The sequence below is a fragment of the Sciurus carolinensis genome, chromosome 1 (assembly GCF_902686445.1).
Source record: "Sciurus carolinensis chromosome 1, mSciCar1.2, whole genome shotgun sequence".
In the NCBI taxonomy this organism is placed as follows: Eukaryota; Metazoa; Chordata; class Mammalia; order Rodentia; family Sciuridae; genus Sciurus; species Sciurus carolinensis.
This window is the reverse complement of record NC_062213.1, coordinates 173,436,235-173,451,030: the sequence shown is the minus strand read 5'-3', so window position 1 is coordinate 173,451,030 and position 14,796 is coordinate 173,436,235. Positions and strand designations below refer to the sequence as shown.

Genomic DNA, 14,796 nt, shown 5'->3' with positions numbered 1-14,796 from the left:
GAGGGGGGCAGGAATGGAGGAAGGAAGGACTGTATAGATGGAGGGGAAGGGTGGGAGGGGAGGGGGGAAGGGAAAAAATGGCAGAATGAATCAAACAACATTACCCTATGTAAATTTATGATTACACAAATGGTATGCCTTTACGCCATGTACAGACAGAGAAACAACATGTATCCCATTTGTTTATAATAAAAAAAAAAAAGAAAACATTACTTCTATGCAATGATTTGTCCTCACTGCATCAAGTCCACACTCACACCCCAGCAATGGCAGATCTATTAATGCCAAGTTCATTGGTTCCTAGCCATACAATGGCTGACATTTCAGGTGAGGAACAGAATCTTAAGGATGAGTTTTCTGAATTGGTTCTGGGTTTTCTATAAATAGTTTTCAAAATATGAATAATTTGAAAGTCACTGAGGCTCTATATGTAAAGATATAAAAGTGTTAAGGAAAACACTGGTAGTCTGTGGCATGATATGGCAATAGAGATAAGCACAATATGACACTTCTCACTACTAAACAAATGTCCTATAAAGGGGAACATCAAAAAAGGCAAGATTCTGAATGGCCATGTATTCGATACCTTGGAAGATTTTACTTAAAATAAGGAGTATATTCAGGTTGGTTGCTCCTAACTAGACTATGTAAAGTGAGGAAAGAAAAAGATGAGATCAGAGACATGCATACCTGACCTGGAAGCTTCCCTCTGTCCTGAGAGAAACCCTTATCTTCTATCACATCTGGGCTGAGATTTCTAAATACTAAACCCTGAGTCTCATTCTACTATTATCTTAATTATGGCACAAATTACATTCCAACCTTATGGAGTGTCTTCTACTAAAATGAGATCACTGATTGGGAAGTAATGGGAGCTTGAAATCTAGAATGGGTCTTAGGGAAGTTCCAATGAAACTAGAGACATCAACCTTCTAAACTCTTCTGAATCACCTTAACAATTGAGATCTCTATTTCTGTTATGCATTGTTGAACCAGAGAAATAACTCAGAATGGTTTTGATATACAGTACCAGCTAGGTAATACCTTACAGGGCAGAGGTAAGTTTCTCTAGAAGGGCATACATTAAAAATTACGTGAAGATCATGGCATTGTGTCTTTCATAGCCAGGACTCCTGAGTCCAGGGAATCAAGAAATGAAAATAAAAATGGTAGCACCTCCATTACTCATAGTAATCCAACAGCAAAAGTTTTACTTTCTGTCCTGTAAACTTGTTTGCTGTTGACCTAGAGGTCTTAGGTCCAAAGAGAGAAATGTGTCCCTAGACACAGTAATTTTCTGTTGACCTTGAATTGAAGACTGCTAATGGGCTATTCTGTGCTCCTCATGTCTCCAAATCAAAGAAAGGTGCTGTACTAGCTTGTGATTGATCCAGAATCTCATACTGAACAAGGCAAGGTCCTTACTAGTAAAACTGAGGAAAGGATGTCTGGAACGCAAGTGATATTATAGAGTATCTCCTATTACTAACGCACATTGTGACTAAAGTAAGTGGAAAAATACAATCACTAGATTTAGGCAAGACCATGAATGTCCAAGAATCTGCAAGGATGAAGGTTTGGGTCACCCTTCCAGGGAAAGACAACATGACTTACTGAGGTGCTTGCTGAAGACAAAAGGAGAGTGGAATGGGGAGTAGAAGAGACTTATGAATGCTTCTGGGACCATGGGGGCAGTGGCAGAAACAAGGACAAAATTGAGTAGGGTTATCTCTTCCTCTTGTTATAAGTATGTTTGTGTGTATATATGAAAAATTTCCTTCCCTCTTGCCACATTCACATCTAACATGAGAGGTATCTATAATATTTACTTTGTATTGCGTCACAGTATGACAGTCAGAACATCAAGAAAAGGAAACATCATGAACCGATTTTTTATTGTACTTGGGAGGAAAATGTTAGTGTATTTTTAATACTATTCAGGGTAGTTGGCAGAAACATGACTTTGTTTTATATCTGAAGGCTATAAACACTCTTGGAGTGGTTTGGTTACATCGCAAATCTTTATTTTCAGATTAAGTAAGTTTATGGGGATGTATATAAATGATAATTTGCCAAAGATGAAGTGCGATGTTTATGATTCACCTTGACAAGGTTGAATTAGTTACTTATTCAATTAAATGCTAGTCCAGTTGTAGCTGTGAAGAAATGTTTTGTTTGGGGTTAACATGTACAATTGGTCAACTTCAAGTACAGGAGATGATCCCTCGTAGGTGGACCTATCCAACCATTAGGAGATCTCAAGAGCAAAGCTGGAAGGTGGAGAAAAGAGTTTCTTCCTGAGACATTCTGCAACAGCTTGGTTTTTGTCCAGGGAAATCCATCTGATCAGACATCTGATCTCCAGAGCTGTAAGACTATAAACATGTTTTAAGTCATTAAAGTGGTGGTAGTTCATTAAAACAAAACAGGAAGATACACAGGTACAGGACAAAGGGAAAAGACAGAAGAGAGCAGTCAGGCAGGTGACCAGAGGTTGGGTGCACAGTCAAAGATGTGGTAGGAGACAGGTAGACAGACAAGCAGATAGAGCCTGCAGGCAGGTGAGATACAGAGAGGTGGACATATGGGAGGGCAAGAGCAAGCAACAAGAAGATAGAATGGCAGGCAGCAGGTGCAAAGATCAGGCCTTGTCTCTACCAGTATTAGTGGAGCTTCCTGAGATGCAGGTGGATTCCATTCTTGGACCTTAACACAAGACGTTGTATGGGGAAGGGGACTTTGGTGGAATCTGGCAGCAGCTCAAAGCGGAGCAGTGTAAGGGCCACAGCCACCTTCATTTCATTCATTGCAAATTGTTTTCCTATGCAGTTCCTGGGCCAGGAAGAGACAATGGATTAAAAAAAGTGACTTCAGGTCTCATCCTGAGCTGGCAAGGCATTGGCCCTGAGCCCCAGCCTAGAGCAGGGCCCAGACCAATGCTTTTCCTTATAGGCCCATTATGCATCTACCCCCAGCCTAGCTTACATTTTCTTGAACTTGATATAGCCTACCATTGTTTCAGGACCAGCCCTGACCCTACTTCTACTCTCAGTGGCATGAAATTTGTTAGGATAATGTCAGAACTCTAAGGCAGATTGTCATCACATGATTCTTTTAAACAGCTAGTCATTGGTTAGTTCACTGCCTTCACTAATAGTTTCTGGTTCCCCAGTGTGGATACCACTGGTCAGGGCTGCCTGGGGAGCAATGGGTCACACTCTCAGGGTTCACCATCTATGGGAAAAAGAATACCTGTTCCTGAAGGGAGAGACACATGTCAATGGAGCAGCTTCTGGAGGAGTCATCAGGTTGAGGATCCTCAAGCTGCAGCCATGCCTGTGTCCATCTCAGCGTTTAGGCTCCTGTCTCTCTCTTACCCCTCATTCTACCAGGGTTGGCTGCCTTTTAATTCTATTCCAGAAATGTTCCTACCAGTCATATCCATGTCTCCTTTCTTGGACCTGTGTTGTGTCCCTGGCTCCCCTCCATCTACATGGAAGCAACAACCCAACTCAGGTACTACCATGCACTCTGTGCAGTTTGGACACTGTCCAAATACCTCAGCTTTTCTCCACTCTTTACGGGCTGCTGCTTTGCCTACCTCTTGTCTGTCCAGCCCCATTTCTAAGATCAGCTCTTGTTGTTGAGGTCACTGAGGATTTCCTCTATTCCCCTCTGTCTACACATCTTCTAGACTCAGGACTTCACCTCTCTCTCTCCTAGGCCTTCAAGTCACCATCAGTGTTTTATTCAAGGACACACCACAGTCCAGGGTCTTTGAAAGTTTCAAGGACATAGAACATTTCACAACTGTTCAATGACTGATGAATGAGTGAAAAAATGAAGGAAGGAATGATGGTCATCTTGGGTGTAGGTGTCTGATCCTGTACCACCCATTTTGTTTTTTGTCACTGAACCAGGAGTGGTATTCTACATCTCTGTGTTTCTATCTCTTAGCATAGGACTTGGTGGAAATATACCTTTTCAATCTTTGTGTTTGAATTAATTTAAAGAAATTGAAAAGCACTCAGTATTATGCTAAAAATAATCTTAATTCTACCAAGAAAATTATGTACCTAGATTTTCCTATCCCCTGGTGTCAGCAACATTATTTGTAGTCAATGTCTAGGAAGAAGTAGCCCAAAAAATCAAATTTTGGAAAACAAATTTATGATTTGTCAATTTGCTTAAAGCCTTTTCTAAAGTTGATAAGCACTTGAAGAATTCACATAATCATAAATCAGAAAATCCTGTTTCTAGTAATATTTACAAGGTTTATGGCAATGTATATTCCAGAGGTCAATTCCTTGAGTGTTTGTGGATGGCCATAGCAGCCCTCTGGAGTATGCTTATCCAGCTTCATGGCTCCTTCAAGGTTTTATATTGTATACAACAGGTGACTTTCAAGCAACATGTCATATACAAAATAGTGGATTTTTCCTCCAGGCCAATTTATCGTACTCATTTTTATCCTTTTTGTCTGAAGTTGGACGATATGTACTCTAAGTGTAATTTCAAGGTAAGCAGATCTTACTTGGTTTTTCAAATTTTTACAACTTGGAAAGCTACAAGGGGAACATGAACATTCACATACAGTCAAAAATCATGTTGGGAGAGACTGCAGATGTGGAGAGAATGCCCATTGCTGTAAGCTGTCTTCAAAGGGCAACGGGAACCTTTCAGGTATTGAACAGCTGGCACATGCCAAGCTTCCAGAAAACAAACCCAAATCCACTCATCATTTGCTTCAGTGATCCAAGGATTCGTGACTTGAACAAAAAGGTTGGTGGGTGGAGCTGAGATTGTGTGGGAAGAGAGGAATCAATACAATAAGGATCCTAGAAACTAAGGGGCATAAAACCTGAAGTTAGGTTTATGTGAGCATTCCTAATTCATAAAGTCATACTCCTATAGTGAGGAAAACACCAGAACACACTGATGCTGAAATTTGTCTGGCCCTTGGGTAGGGCAGTGGGCCAATGTCTCTGTGGCATAACCTGAACTGCCATCTGCTTTTGGGTACAGATATATCGACCAAGTCTTCTTTGTTTCAACCACCATCTAAAAAGGCATACCTAGAGATGCCACATGGCAACAAAGGGATCACAAACATCAGGTTTGTACCCAGAGACTTCTATTTCCTTATCCCACCACCAACACAGGACACCTTACCTAGGTCCTCCTGAAAAGGGCAGGAATGAATGGCTGTGTCGAGAAGAATTGGGTGCAAATCGAAAAGGGTCAAACACCTGCGGAGAGAACAGAAGGACCGGAATAGGTAGGGGTCAAGTCCCTGCTTCCAACCCATGAGGGGACAGAATTCCCAGAAGTGGGAGCAGGAGGAGGTATCCTCAGAGATTATTCCCTTCCCTTCCCTCAGAACTTCCATACCTCTGGGTTTGGCCACACCTTCGGGTTGTGATGAAGAGCATAAATGGACAGTGTAACAATGATACCTGCAGGAGGGTAGGAGATAAAGAGAAGACTTACTGTATCCATGAAGTAGGGCCATGGTCCCCAAAAGCCTGGTGCTATAAATCATGTCTTTGGGCAGTATGACCCAGGTACAAGGAGTTGGAGTGGGCTTGGCAAAGTACCTGAGCACAGGTTAGGAGTGGAAAACTATAATTCAGAAAAGAGAAGCAAGAAAATATTGGAGGCTCACAGTTTATAGAACTCAAGTGACCACTCACATTCATCAAATGCCTTCCATGAGTCTTTGGAGAACATAAACTAATTCACTCTATATTCACAAATACTTACCAGTGGGAGGCAATTTCACAGTTTCTGAGCGGCAGTGAAATGCAAATGACAGGGAGGTTTTATCTTCATTTTTCAGATGAGGCACCAGAGACTCAGGGAGGCTGAGTGACATTTCTATGCTCACTCAGCTAGCATGGGTCAGGGAAGAGGTGAGACCCAATGGAGTTGAGGCAATGGTGTCCTTCTGCCATGAGAGGGGACTCAGATGTAGCCATTCACTGTCTCTGCCATCCACCTGAGGGTTTCTCAGAGATGGGACTGTATCTGACTCATGACATGGGATTCCTGGTTTTATTCATTTGCATTTCCCCTAGGACAGAATCACGTCTCCCTCTGTCCCTGTCTGATTCCTTCTCCAATCCTCCACTTCTCAGGGAATGAGAATTTTAGGGCTCAAGTCCTGAAACCACACTCAGAGGCTGTGAATATCCATGTGGAGGAGGTTCTGAGGATTGAGTCATCATCGTGCCAACTGATGTGTGTCCTTTTACATGTATCACAATGGAGTTACCTGCACATTCTATCAAATATGAAGTATGTTTTCAAAAAAAATGTGAAAATGAAGACAGAAATTATATATGTGCACTGTAATTGTTGAATCAAGGATCAAACCCGTACAACCGGAGGAAGGAGAAGTTGTGTTCTATTTTTGTACAATGTGTCAAAATGCATTCTACTGTCAAGTATAACTAATTAGAACAAATTTAAAAAAAAAGAATCAAAACCTGGAGTGTCAGAATAAAAAATATCAGTGCAACCCAAATGGAGGTAAGTATAGTGATGAGACCATAGACTCTAAAGGTGATTGAGGGATAACCCTGGAGAATGAAGAAAGCTCATGACTCGTTTCCAGTGAAATTAAAAAACCAAAAGGGGCTGTAGGGGTAATTTAAGCCAATGTCCCAGATATAAAGTTCTCTTGGTGTTGAAAGGGAACTAATTTTATTAAATTTTCTTGTGGTCCAGGTAGGTGACACCATTTTATATGCATCATTCTAACTGCAAAATTGGCACTGATTTTACTGGTAAGGAACAGGAGACACAGACAGATTCAGAACTGCTGAAACACATGGGGATTTAGATCCTCCCTTGTCCCTGGCAAGAGCTTAGGTGAGTTGAGTCTGAGATGCTCATACCTTTTGGTAAGGAGCGTCCATCAGGAAAGGTGATAGGTTTGCTGAGTTTTCTGCCTATACCTGGTACTGGTGGATAGAGCCTCAGGGCTTCCTTGATACACATGGTGGTGTAGGGCATCTGGTCCATGTGGTCCCTGAAGCGAAGGCCATCCTGAGGGGCAGGTGAGGGCCAGGATGACCAGCATCTTGTCCTTACCAGAGGCAGGGCTCTCCCACCTCTTGAGCTCTCACTCACCAGGTGATAGAGGCTCCATCCCCCAGGAGGTTCTGAACCTCTTCCCTGCACTTCTGCTGATGCTCAGGGTGTGTGGCCAGAGCATAGAAGATCCAGGAGATACCACTGGCTGTGGTGTCATGGCCCTCAAACATGAAGGTGTCCACCTCTGCACGCAGGTCCTCATCAGACAGGCTGCTTCCATTCTCCATCTGGGGAGGCCATGGATGAGAGAGCAGGGTTTGTCCCTTGCTCTGCTCCTGGGCAAAGCCACAGGTTTCTTTCCCACACACTCACTTTGGCAAACAGGAGGATGTCCAGGAAATCCAAGCGCCTCTTCCTCCTGACCTTCTCCAGCTCTCCCTCATCCTGCAGCTGAGCCTTTCTCTGCCTGATCACTTGGTCTGGTTCAGGACAATAATTACGAGGCAAAATCAAGAGCTGTAGCAACCGCTAGGAGCCATGTGAGCCACCTTCCCCAATCTGGGTGCCTGTAGAGCTCAGGATGCATTTGGAGCAGGTGTGTGGGCCAGTGGCAGGAGTTTAGCACCACTTTCAGGAGCACAGCACATGGAGGCTCTGCATGAGTCGCTGGGATGGGTCTCATTTCACATTACCACCTCCACGCTGCCTTACCCCCTAACATTTCCGTTCCCAACACTTGCACTACGGAACTACCCAGCATGAATGTGTTTCAGGTCCTTCATGGGCACCAGGGCACCTGGCTGTGCCTGAGGGGTCATGCCCAGCTCCTTTGGGCTAATCCTGGTAAAGGAGGGGAAACAGTAGGAGGAGACAAAAACCTGTGTGCTTGTGGGCAATCTGGCAGGCGTGGTTGTACCAGCGGCCAGCAGAGGTCAGTCTATAGATGGTGTCATTCTGATGAAAGGCATTCCGCAAACGAGAAGGTATCAAGTAGCTCAGGTCATAAATAGCCTGGATGTAGGACTGGAAATTCCTGAGGGAGAGCATGCACAACAGACTGTTGACAGGGAGGTCTCACCTGGAGGCAGAATGGACTCTGAGATGAGATTCACTGTGTGGTAGAGACAGACAACACTGAGGCACAGGGTTTTAGAAGGTGGCATGAGCATTCAGGCTTCCACCTGTGTTGGGGGTCAGGGTTCTGTGGCTGGGACAGGGATGAGCTTGCTTAGGAATTAGAATTTGGCCTGGGGTCAGAATCTGTCTTTTTGTGAGGGTAAGCTTCCAAGACTTTCCACCTGCCTCTCAGGTGAGTCCACACCAATTGGTAAGAACAAGGATCTTATAGTTGAAGGGTTGTCACTGACCTGACCAACAGGTCACTGTCCTGGTGGCTGAAGGCACACTTCATGATGGTTTCCAGGGTCATCAAAGAGATGTGTTGAGAGATCTCAAGACAGGAGTCCTGGTTGATAAGCTTCTCCCATTTGTTCTGAGGAGGGAGGGGAACATTTATCTCAGTTCTCCTAGAAAGCCTGTGCTGTGAGGCTCAGCCCTCTGTGTGTTTTAATAGTCTGATGGAGTTTCCTCACTTTATAAAGCAGATATATGACAGAAAGTTTAGGCTCAAATGAAAGCATTTTTAAAGTGATTTGCATTTTATCACAAACTTTTTTTTAATAAAGTTAAATGTGTTCTTATATTGGTATTGCTTTGGTTTGAATTTTAGGAAGAAGTTATTATACAAATTGTTTTTTGTTAAGTCAGAAAACATTATTTTTTGGAGAACAAAGAGGAGGAGTACCCTGATATTCTGAGACCTGAGCTAGTCCAGAGGGCCAGGCAAGATACCATTTGCAGCATTATGAATCCTAAAGAGCCAGGATGTGACTTCCAAGGAAGCACAGTCAGGAACTTCAATTCCTTTTCCTTTGGCAAACTTTTGCTGAACATATATGGGTAATAAAATAACAACTTTGGTGAAAGGTGATGGCACAGCAGGTTGGTTGTAAGATGTGGAGCTGGTATCCATTTCACTGCATGCATTATGCAAGTACATGCAAAGGCCATACAGAAGTCCTAGGCACCCAGGCCAGAGCATGACTGAATTGTATCCTGGGAAGTGAACGTGCCACTGAAGATGCCAGGGACAGGTATAACTGCTGTCTGGCACAACTGAATACTTCTCTAGTTCACTGTGCTGAAGGCTTAGAAAAGGTCTATATCCACCCTGATGCTGTCTGCCTTGGACCATAAGCAAAGTGTGATTCTATCCTGATCTATGGGTCCTCTGTGATCTACTTTTGAGGAATCTGTTCTCACAGTAATGGTCTGAGAGAGTTTCTCCGTGTGACTGATGGCTGTAGGAGTGAAATCTGAACATGTCCTGTGAATGGATGAATGGAATTGAAAGAGAAAGAGAGACTCACCAGCATCACTCTGACAGAGTCAGCCATGACTTCCATATAGGGCTTCAGGATGTCATAGTGGAAGGCTGGGGTCAACATCCGACGGTGCTGGAACCACGTGTGCCCATTCAACAGGAGCAAACCATACCCTGGGCCATACATGGTCATGTGCATGAGTGAGTGGGCAATAGGAGCAGAGGGAGACTGGGACAATTTGAGAGAGACAGATGGTGGGAGAAGAAAATCCAGATTACAGAACTTCTTTAGACAAAGACAGTAATGAATGGTACTTTTCAGTAACATGAATTTCCCAATTGGGCTGGTGTATCTAGTGTGATTATGACAGCTGTGAGGTAGTTGTTGAAAGGAGTTGAAAAAAGGTCAAGAAGGGGCAAGAATAAATATCACACTGAAAGTATTTGGAGATAATTAGGAGAGATGTCCAAGGAGCTGATGCTCAGGAGGAAACACAGCTGCATGAGGAAGTGGTGAGGGTCTAGTTAGAAGAAAAGAATTGAGGTTTGATTTAAGGAGGGGTCATCATATCACATCAACTCTTGTTCTTTGTTAGTCTGAGAGATATCTTGGTAACAGTGACTGGGGAGAAACTATGTGTAGATGTACATACCAATCCAGGGAACGAGAAATTTGTAGGTACTTTGAGATTTGGGGTCTGAAAGCAAAGATAGGACTTTTCAGAAAAGTAGCAGTGACAAAATACTGTAGCCTGTAGGGCAGTATGATTGGGGCCATGGTCTGCCACGAGTTCTTGGTGACTGTCAGTTGGCAGTTTATTACATCACCTCCCACTGGGTCCCAAGCCCTTCGGTCTCTGTCCTGATAGTCAGCTGGGCTCAGGAAAACAGGCTCTGTGGACTAGTAACTGAACACGCCCTGGACTGTGACAGGGACTTGAAGCATAGAACGTGACCTCAATGACAAGGAAGAAGACAGAGCAGAGCCTCGTGGCTTTTCTACAGTGAGTGGTCACTTAGTCTTCCTATGACACAGGACAGAGAGGGATATAGCCATTGTGGATATAAGTTTCATTTTTAACATCTGCGGCAATCTGTGTCATAGATCAGATCAATTTGGTTTACAAAGTTAAAAATCAATAAAGAAAAAAAATTTTGGTTCTGCATAGTTGTTTAAATAAACATTCGGTAGTCAGAATAATATATTGCTCTCTTTGGTCTGGGTTGTGGGGTGGGTGGAAGGCTGGAAGAGGGTTCGCACATTTGAAATGTCACTTTTTTCTGGAATTTTACAGACACAGCACATGTACCCAGGAGAAAAGAGCTGCTGCTGCTGCTGCTGGGATGGGATTTTGCTCTCACCTGATCTCCCCATAATCACCTTCATGTAGTCAGGGTCATAAACCAGGAAGAAGATCCTATTTCCCCATAGCCAGCGAGGACAGGCACTTGGAAATTTCTCTGTCCATTTCAGTGTCTCTTGCAGTTCCTCGTCCATTTGGATCTGCCATCAAGTGAAATAAAATCAATATGTTTTCCTTTAAATTCAATTTTTGGAGTAGGGATGAAGGGTTTGACAGTTATGGGAAGGTAGTGCTGGATCCATCCATAGAGATCAGAGAGTCAGACTATTTGTGAGGACCTGGGTTCTAGTCCAGACCCTTGCGGTCTCCCCACTTATAGGACCTCATTCAGAACTTCTCTTAGAACTTCTTGATAAATATTCAGGGTTGGACTCCATGGTGCACCAAACTCTTTCACACACTTTCATTGGAGTTATAGCTTAACTGTGTTCTTTCCAAATTCATATGTTAAAGTGCTAACCCTTAATACCTCAAAAAGTGGTGTTATTTGAACATAGGATCTTTATAGACGTAATCAAAGTAAAGTGAGGTTGTTAGGGTGGACCCTCATTCAGCATGACTGTGGTCATTATAAAAAGAAGAATTTTGGACACGGCAATATGTGTAGAGAGAAGACAATGTGAAGGAACATAGGGAGAAGATGACCAGAGACTCCGGTCTGCAACAGGAACCTCCTTCAGAGCCCAGCATGGAGGAGGGACAGAACCAGGGACCGAGCTGCCAGGCCTCTGCATCTCTTCTTTCTCTTGCATTCATTCATCCAGAAAATATTCACTGAGGCCCTGCTGTGAACCATGACTTCTAGAAACTGATGATGAAGCCATGAATCAGCAGAAACACTCCTTGCTTTTGTGCAGCTCAGGTTCACAAGGTGGCCAGGGCATTCCTACCCTTCCCATATTGACACATCTCCATGTTTCCATAGGTCATGTCTGTGGTCTGTGTGGTGTGCTGAGTTCTTTCTGAATATCTGAGTGTGACAACATGGCCACAGTGTCCACCTAATCCTTTCAAGTGTGACTAGGATTGCAGAGAGCTTTTAGAGTTCACCTATTGGGGGGAAAGAGAAATCTGAAAGAAGGGGGAGCAAGGTAGAGGTGTGCAAATGTTTTTTTCTACAGTCAATGAGTGAATATATGAAAAGTAAAAGGAAGAATGGATTCACTCATTTGTATATTTGATAACTATTTTATGAGAACTTATTTTGTATGAATTGCCTTCTGGGAGCTAGGGATAATCAGTGAACAAATACAGTTCCTGCTATCATGCAGCTTCTGGTCTAGTGGGTTGGGTCTGGGGCAGTCCATTCCGACTTGAACTAAGAATTGTCCTGCTTAAATTCCTTAATGAGGGTATTCTATATTCTCCTGTCATGTCCATTATAGAAGCTTCCTTTGTCCTTTAATCTAGTAAAGGGACTGGTTAGTGGGAGCCCTTAACTTCCTGCTATATGACTTTGTCCCCTGCTGCTTGCTAATGCTGCTCCTGAGTATTGCCATTGGTTAACCCTAACTACACATGGTACTCAAATTCCTAACTTAGGTAGTAGAGCTAGTGAATAAATGAAAATCTCTATAAGACTAGAAATATTTGTCTGCAACTGTTATTAGTTAATGGAAGTTGTGAGGTAATTTAGCACTGTAATATTATTTACGTAAACAGATATTATCTATTTGTCGAGTCTACAAATAATCTAATGTACATCAGTGTAATGGAAATTTCACCAGAGAAGTCATTAATTAGTTCTGACAAGAGCATCATTCAGCTGGTGACACCTACATCAAACAAAAGTTCACAATGTTTCAAAATTAACAAATAATCTAGAAGTTATTTGTATAACAATTTGCGTGATCAAACTGACTATTTCTCTATGGCCAATTCTAATAGTTTCTATATTTGGTTCCCCTATGCCGATAATCATTTGGCCTCCTCACAGAGACAGCCTAGCTCTGAGTGCCCCACCTCCCAGATTGCCAGTACAGGGGTCTATGATGTCACTCCCCAACCCTCAGGCTGCTCCTTTCTCTCTTCCTTAGTGACTCCATACCTGTTCCAGGCTATGAAGGGTTTTGTGGTACAGGGAGGGGGTGATGGGCTTGGTTCTAAGGATATCACAGTCCAAGGTATGTGGGAGGAGATTGGAGAGGTTAACAGACTATGTGTAATGAATAACTAAAAAATCAGTACTGCTCAACTGCAGGTCATCCTGTTTCCCTCTTGCATTTGCACCACTGTTAGGGTTTCAGCTCTAAATTGTCCCTTCTGAAAAATTCCTTAGTTTTAGGCAAACCAAATCAGTTGGTCCTTCTACTGGACAACACCCACCCACCAGAAGAGTGACTACTTTCCTGTGTCTAGACACATTCTGAGATTCATGTCCATTGCCACCACACACCAAGAACACCCACAGGATAGGGATTCCATAACACTAATATTTGTGATCCCAGGCAACCTCAGGGCCAGTTATAGAGGACAGCATTGAGTGACCAAGGCAGGAAAGCATCTAGAAGCCTTATTCTTTGAGTGAGTGAAGTAAGGGTGCTCAATCTGAAGAGGAGACTCAGAAAGAACCAACCTCAGGCCTCCAAGCACAGGGCTTCTAGGACAGATGGCAGATCTGCATAGGGAAGGAGCATGTGAGAGATCAGAGTAACAGCAATACAGGACTCTTGTGAGGGATGAGGCCACCCTGAGAGATGAGCTAGGTGTTCCTTGGAGGACATGTGATGCTGGTCCACAAGAGGCTTTGCCCTGCGGACTTGCTGACCAGGCTCTGAGAGCTCTGGCTTCCCTGCCCCCTCTCTCCTTCCTTTTTGCTCCTACCTTGTGCCCAAAGAACCAGTGGAAAGGCGGGCATGGGAACTGCTTCAGGACTCTGAGCAACCATTGCCTGTGCAGGTAGAACTGGACAGCCTTGAAGAGCAGCAGAAGCAGGCCAAGCAGGGTGGTCAGCTGCAGGAACCCAGAGATGCTGCCCAGGACTCTGAAGAGGCTCAGTGCAGAGTCGCTCATGGTGTAGAAGCTTCTAGTTCATTCACTGTCCTTTAGTGTCACTGAACACCCAACTGACCTACTCTGCCTAGATCCTGGAAATATGTCCCTCCCACCTGGGGGAGGGAGAAAGATGAGGGCAGAGCTGGACTTTACAGTGGAGTTGGTCAGCCTGAAAGATCCACGGTGGGAGACAGGAATTTGGGTCAGCTGACAGTGGTAATGGTCATGCATGTACTCATTTTCCCTTCTTCCTTTCACTCACAAATATTTATTTATTCATTTATCTGTTAACCACTTTCCCTGTTTTTTCTTTTTTTAATTTGAAAATCATTTTATCTTTTTTATTTGTACACATTAATGGTACAGTGTGATATTTCAGCACATGGATACATCATGTACTGATTCAATCAGGCTAATTATCATTCCGGTCCCCTTTAACATTTATCTTTTCTTTCTCTTTACCATTGACTTAAGTTTTATTTTTTAAATATCAAACAAGTTTATCATGCAAAAATAGCTTTTCTGCTAACACACTATCTAAAGTGGGGGTCACCATGCCCTGCACCTCTTCCCTGACTTCATGATTATGACTGCTGCTTTCCTGGCCTCAGCAGAGAGTTCCTTGAGTTCACTCAGCAAGTCCAGCACCTGCATATTTACACCTGAATTGCCAATGCCAAGTTCTCCTGGTAGGTGGTGAGTGATCATTAATTCACAGCACCTTAGTACTACTGCTGCCAGTCTCCCTCCAGGTGTATCCACTTCATGGGCAGCTGGTGCTGCCTGGTGTCCAGGGCTGTGGGGAATGAATGTCTTGTACTGCTCCTTGAAGCATTTAGCCACTGCCTGAGAGGGCTTTGGGCACATCTGCCACCTCCTGCTTCCTCTGATAGAAGTCTTAGCCTCAGCTCACAAGCCTTTTCCTGTAACTTCTCCTTCCTTGGCACATTATCAATAAATTCTTTTGTGCCTCTTCTTTGAACTGAGTGAGGCTATTCTCCATCCCATGCTTTCTTT

The 14,796-nt window shown here is 43.6% G+C and overlaps 1 protein-coding gene across 1 annotated transcript; it reads right to left on the bottom strand.

The window, feature by feature from the left end:
• Window positions 1-1,876: 1,876 nt before the first annotated feature.
• Window positions 1,877-13,851, bottom strand: LOC124978271 (cytochrome P450 4A6-like). The gene is made up of 13 exons (XM_047542493.1): window positions 13,609-13,851; window positions 10,784-10,925; window positions 10,075-10,119; window positions 9,468-9,595; window positions 8,406-8,530; window positions 7,917-8,071; window positions 7,411-7,517; window positions 7,135-7,325; window positions 6,900-7,033; window positions 5,392-5,456; window positions 5,173-5,249; window positions 2,659-2,832; window positions 1,877-2,375 (listed from the first exon to the last, which is right to left on the bottom strand). Exons 1-12 carry the CDS (start codon window positions 13,795-13,797, stop codon window positions 2,664-2,666), a joined length of 1,527 nt encoding a protein of 508 aa, XP_047398449.1. The 5' UTR covers window positions 13,798-13,851; the 3' UTR covers window positions 1,877-2,375; window positions 2,659-2,663.
• Window positions 13,852-14,796: the final 945 nt, after the last annotated feature.

Bases quoted from the DNA above. Each gene is read 5' to 3' on its own strand.
- LOC124978271 (XM_047542493.1), bottom strand. From the start codon at position 13,797: ATGAGCGACTCTGCACTGAGCCTCTTCAGAGTCCTGGGCAGCATCTCT. The intron at 8,531-9,467 runs GTGAGTCTCTCT...CTCCCTCCTCAG, and splicing joins ACTCTGTCAGAGTGATGCTG to AACAAATGGGAGAAGCTTAT. The intron at 5,457-6,899 runs GTATGAGCATCT...ACCCTCCTGCAG, and splicing joins TGGACGCTCCTTACCAAAAG to GTATCATTGTTACACTGTCC.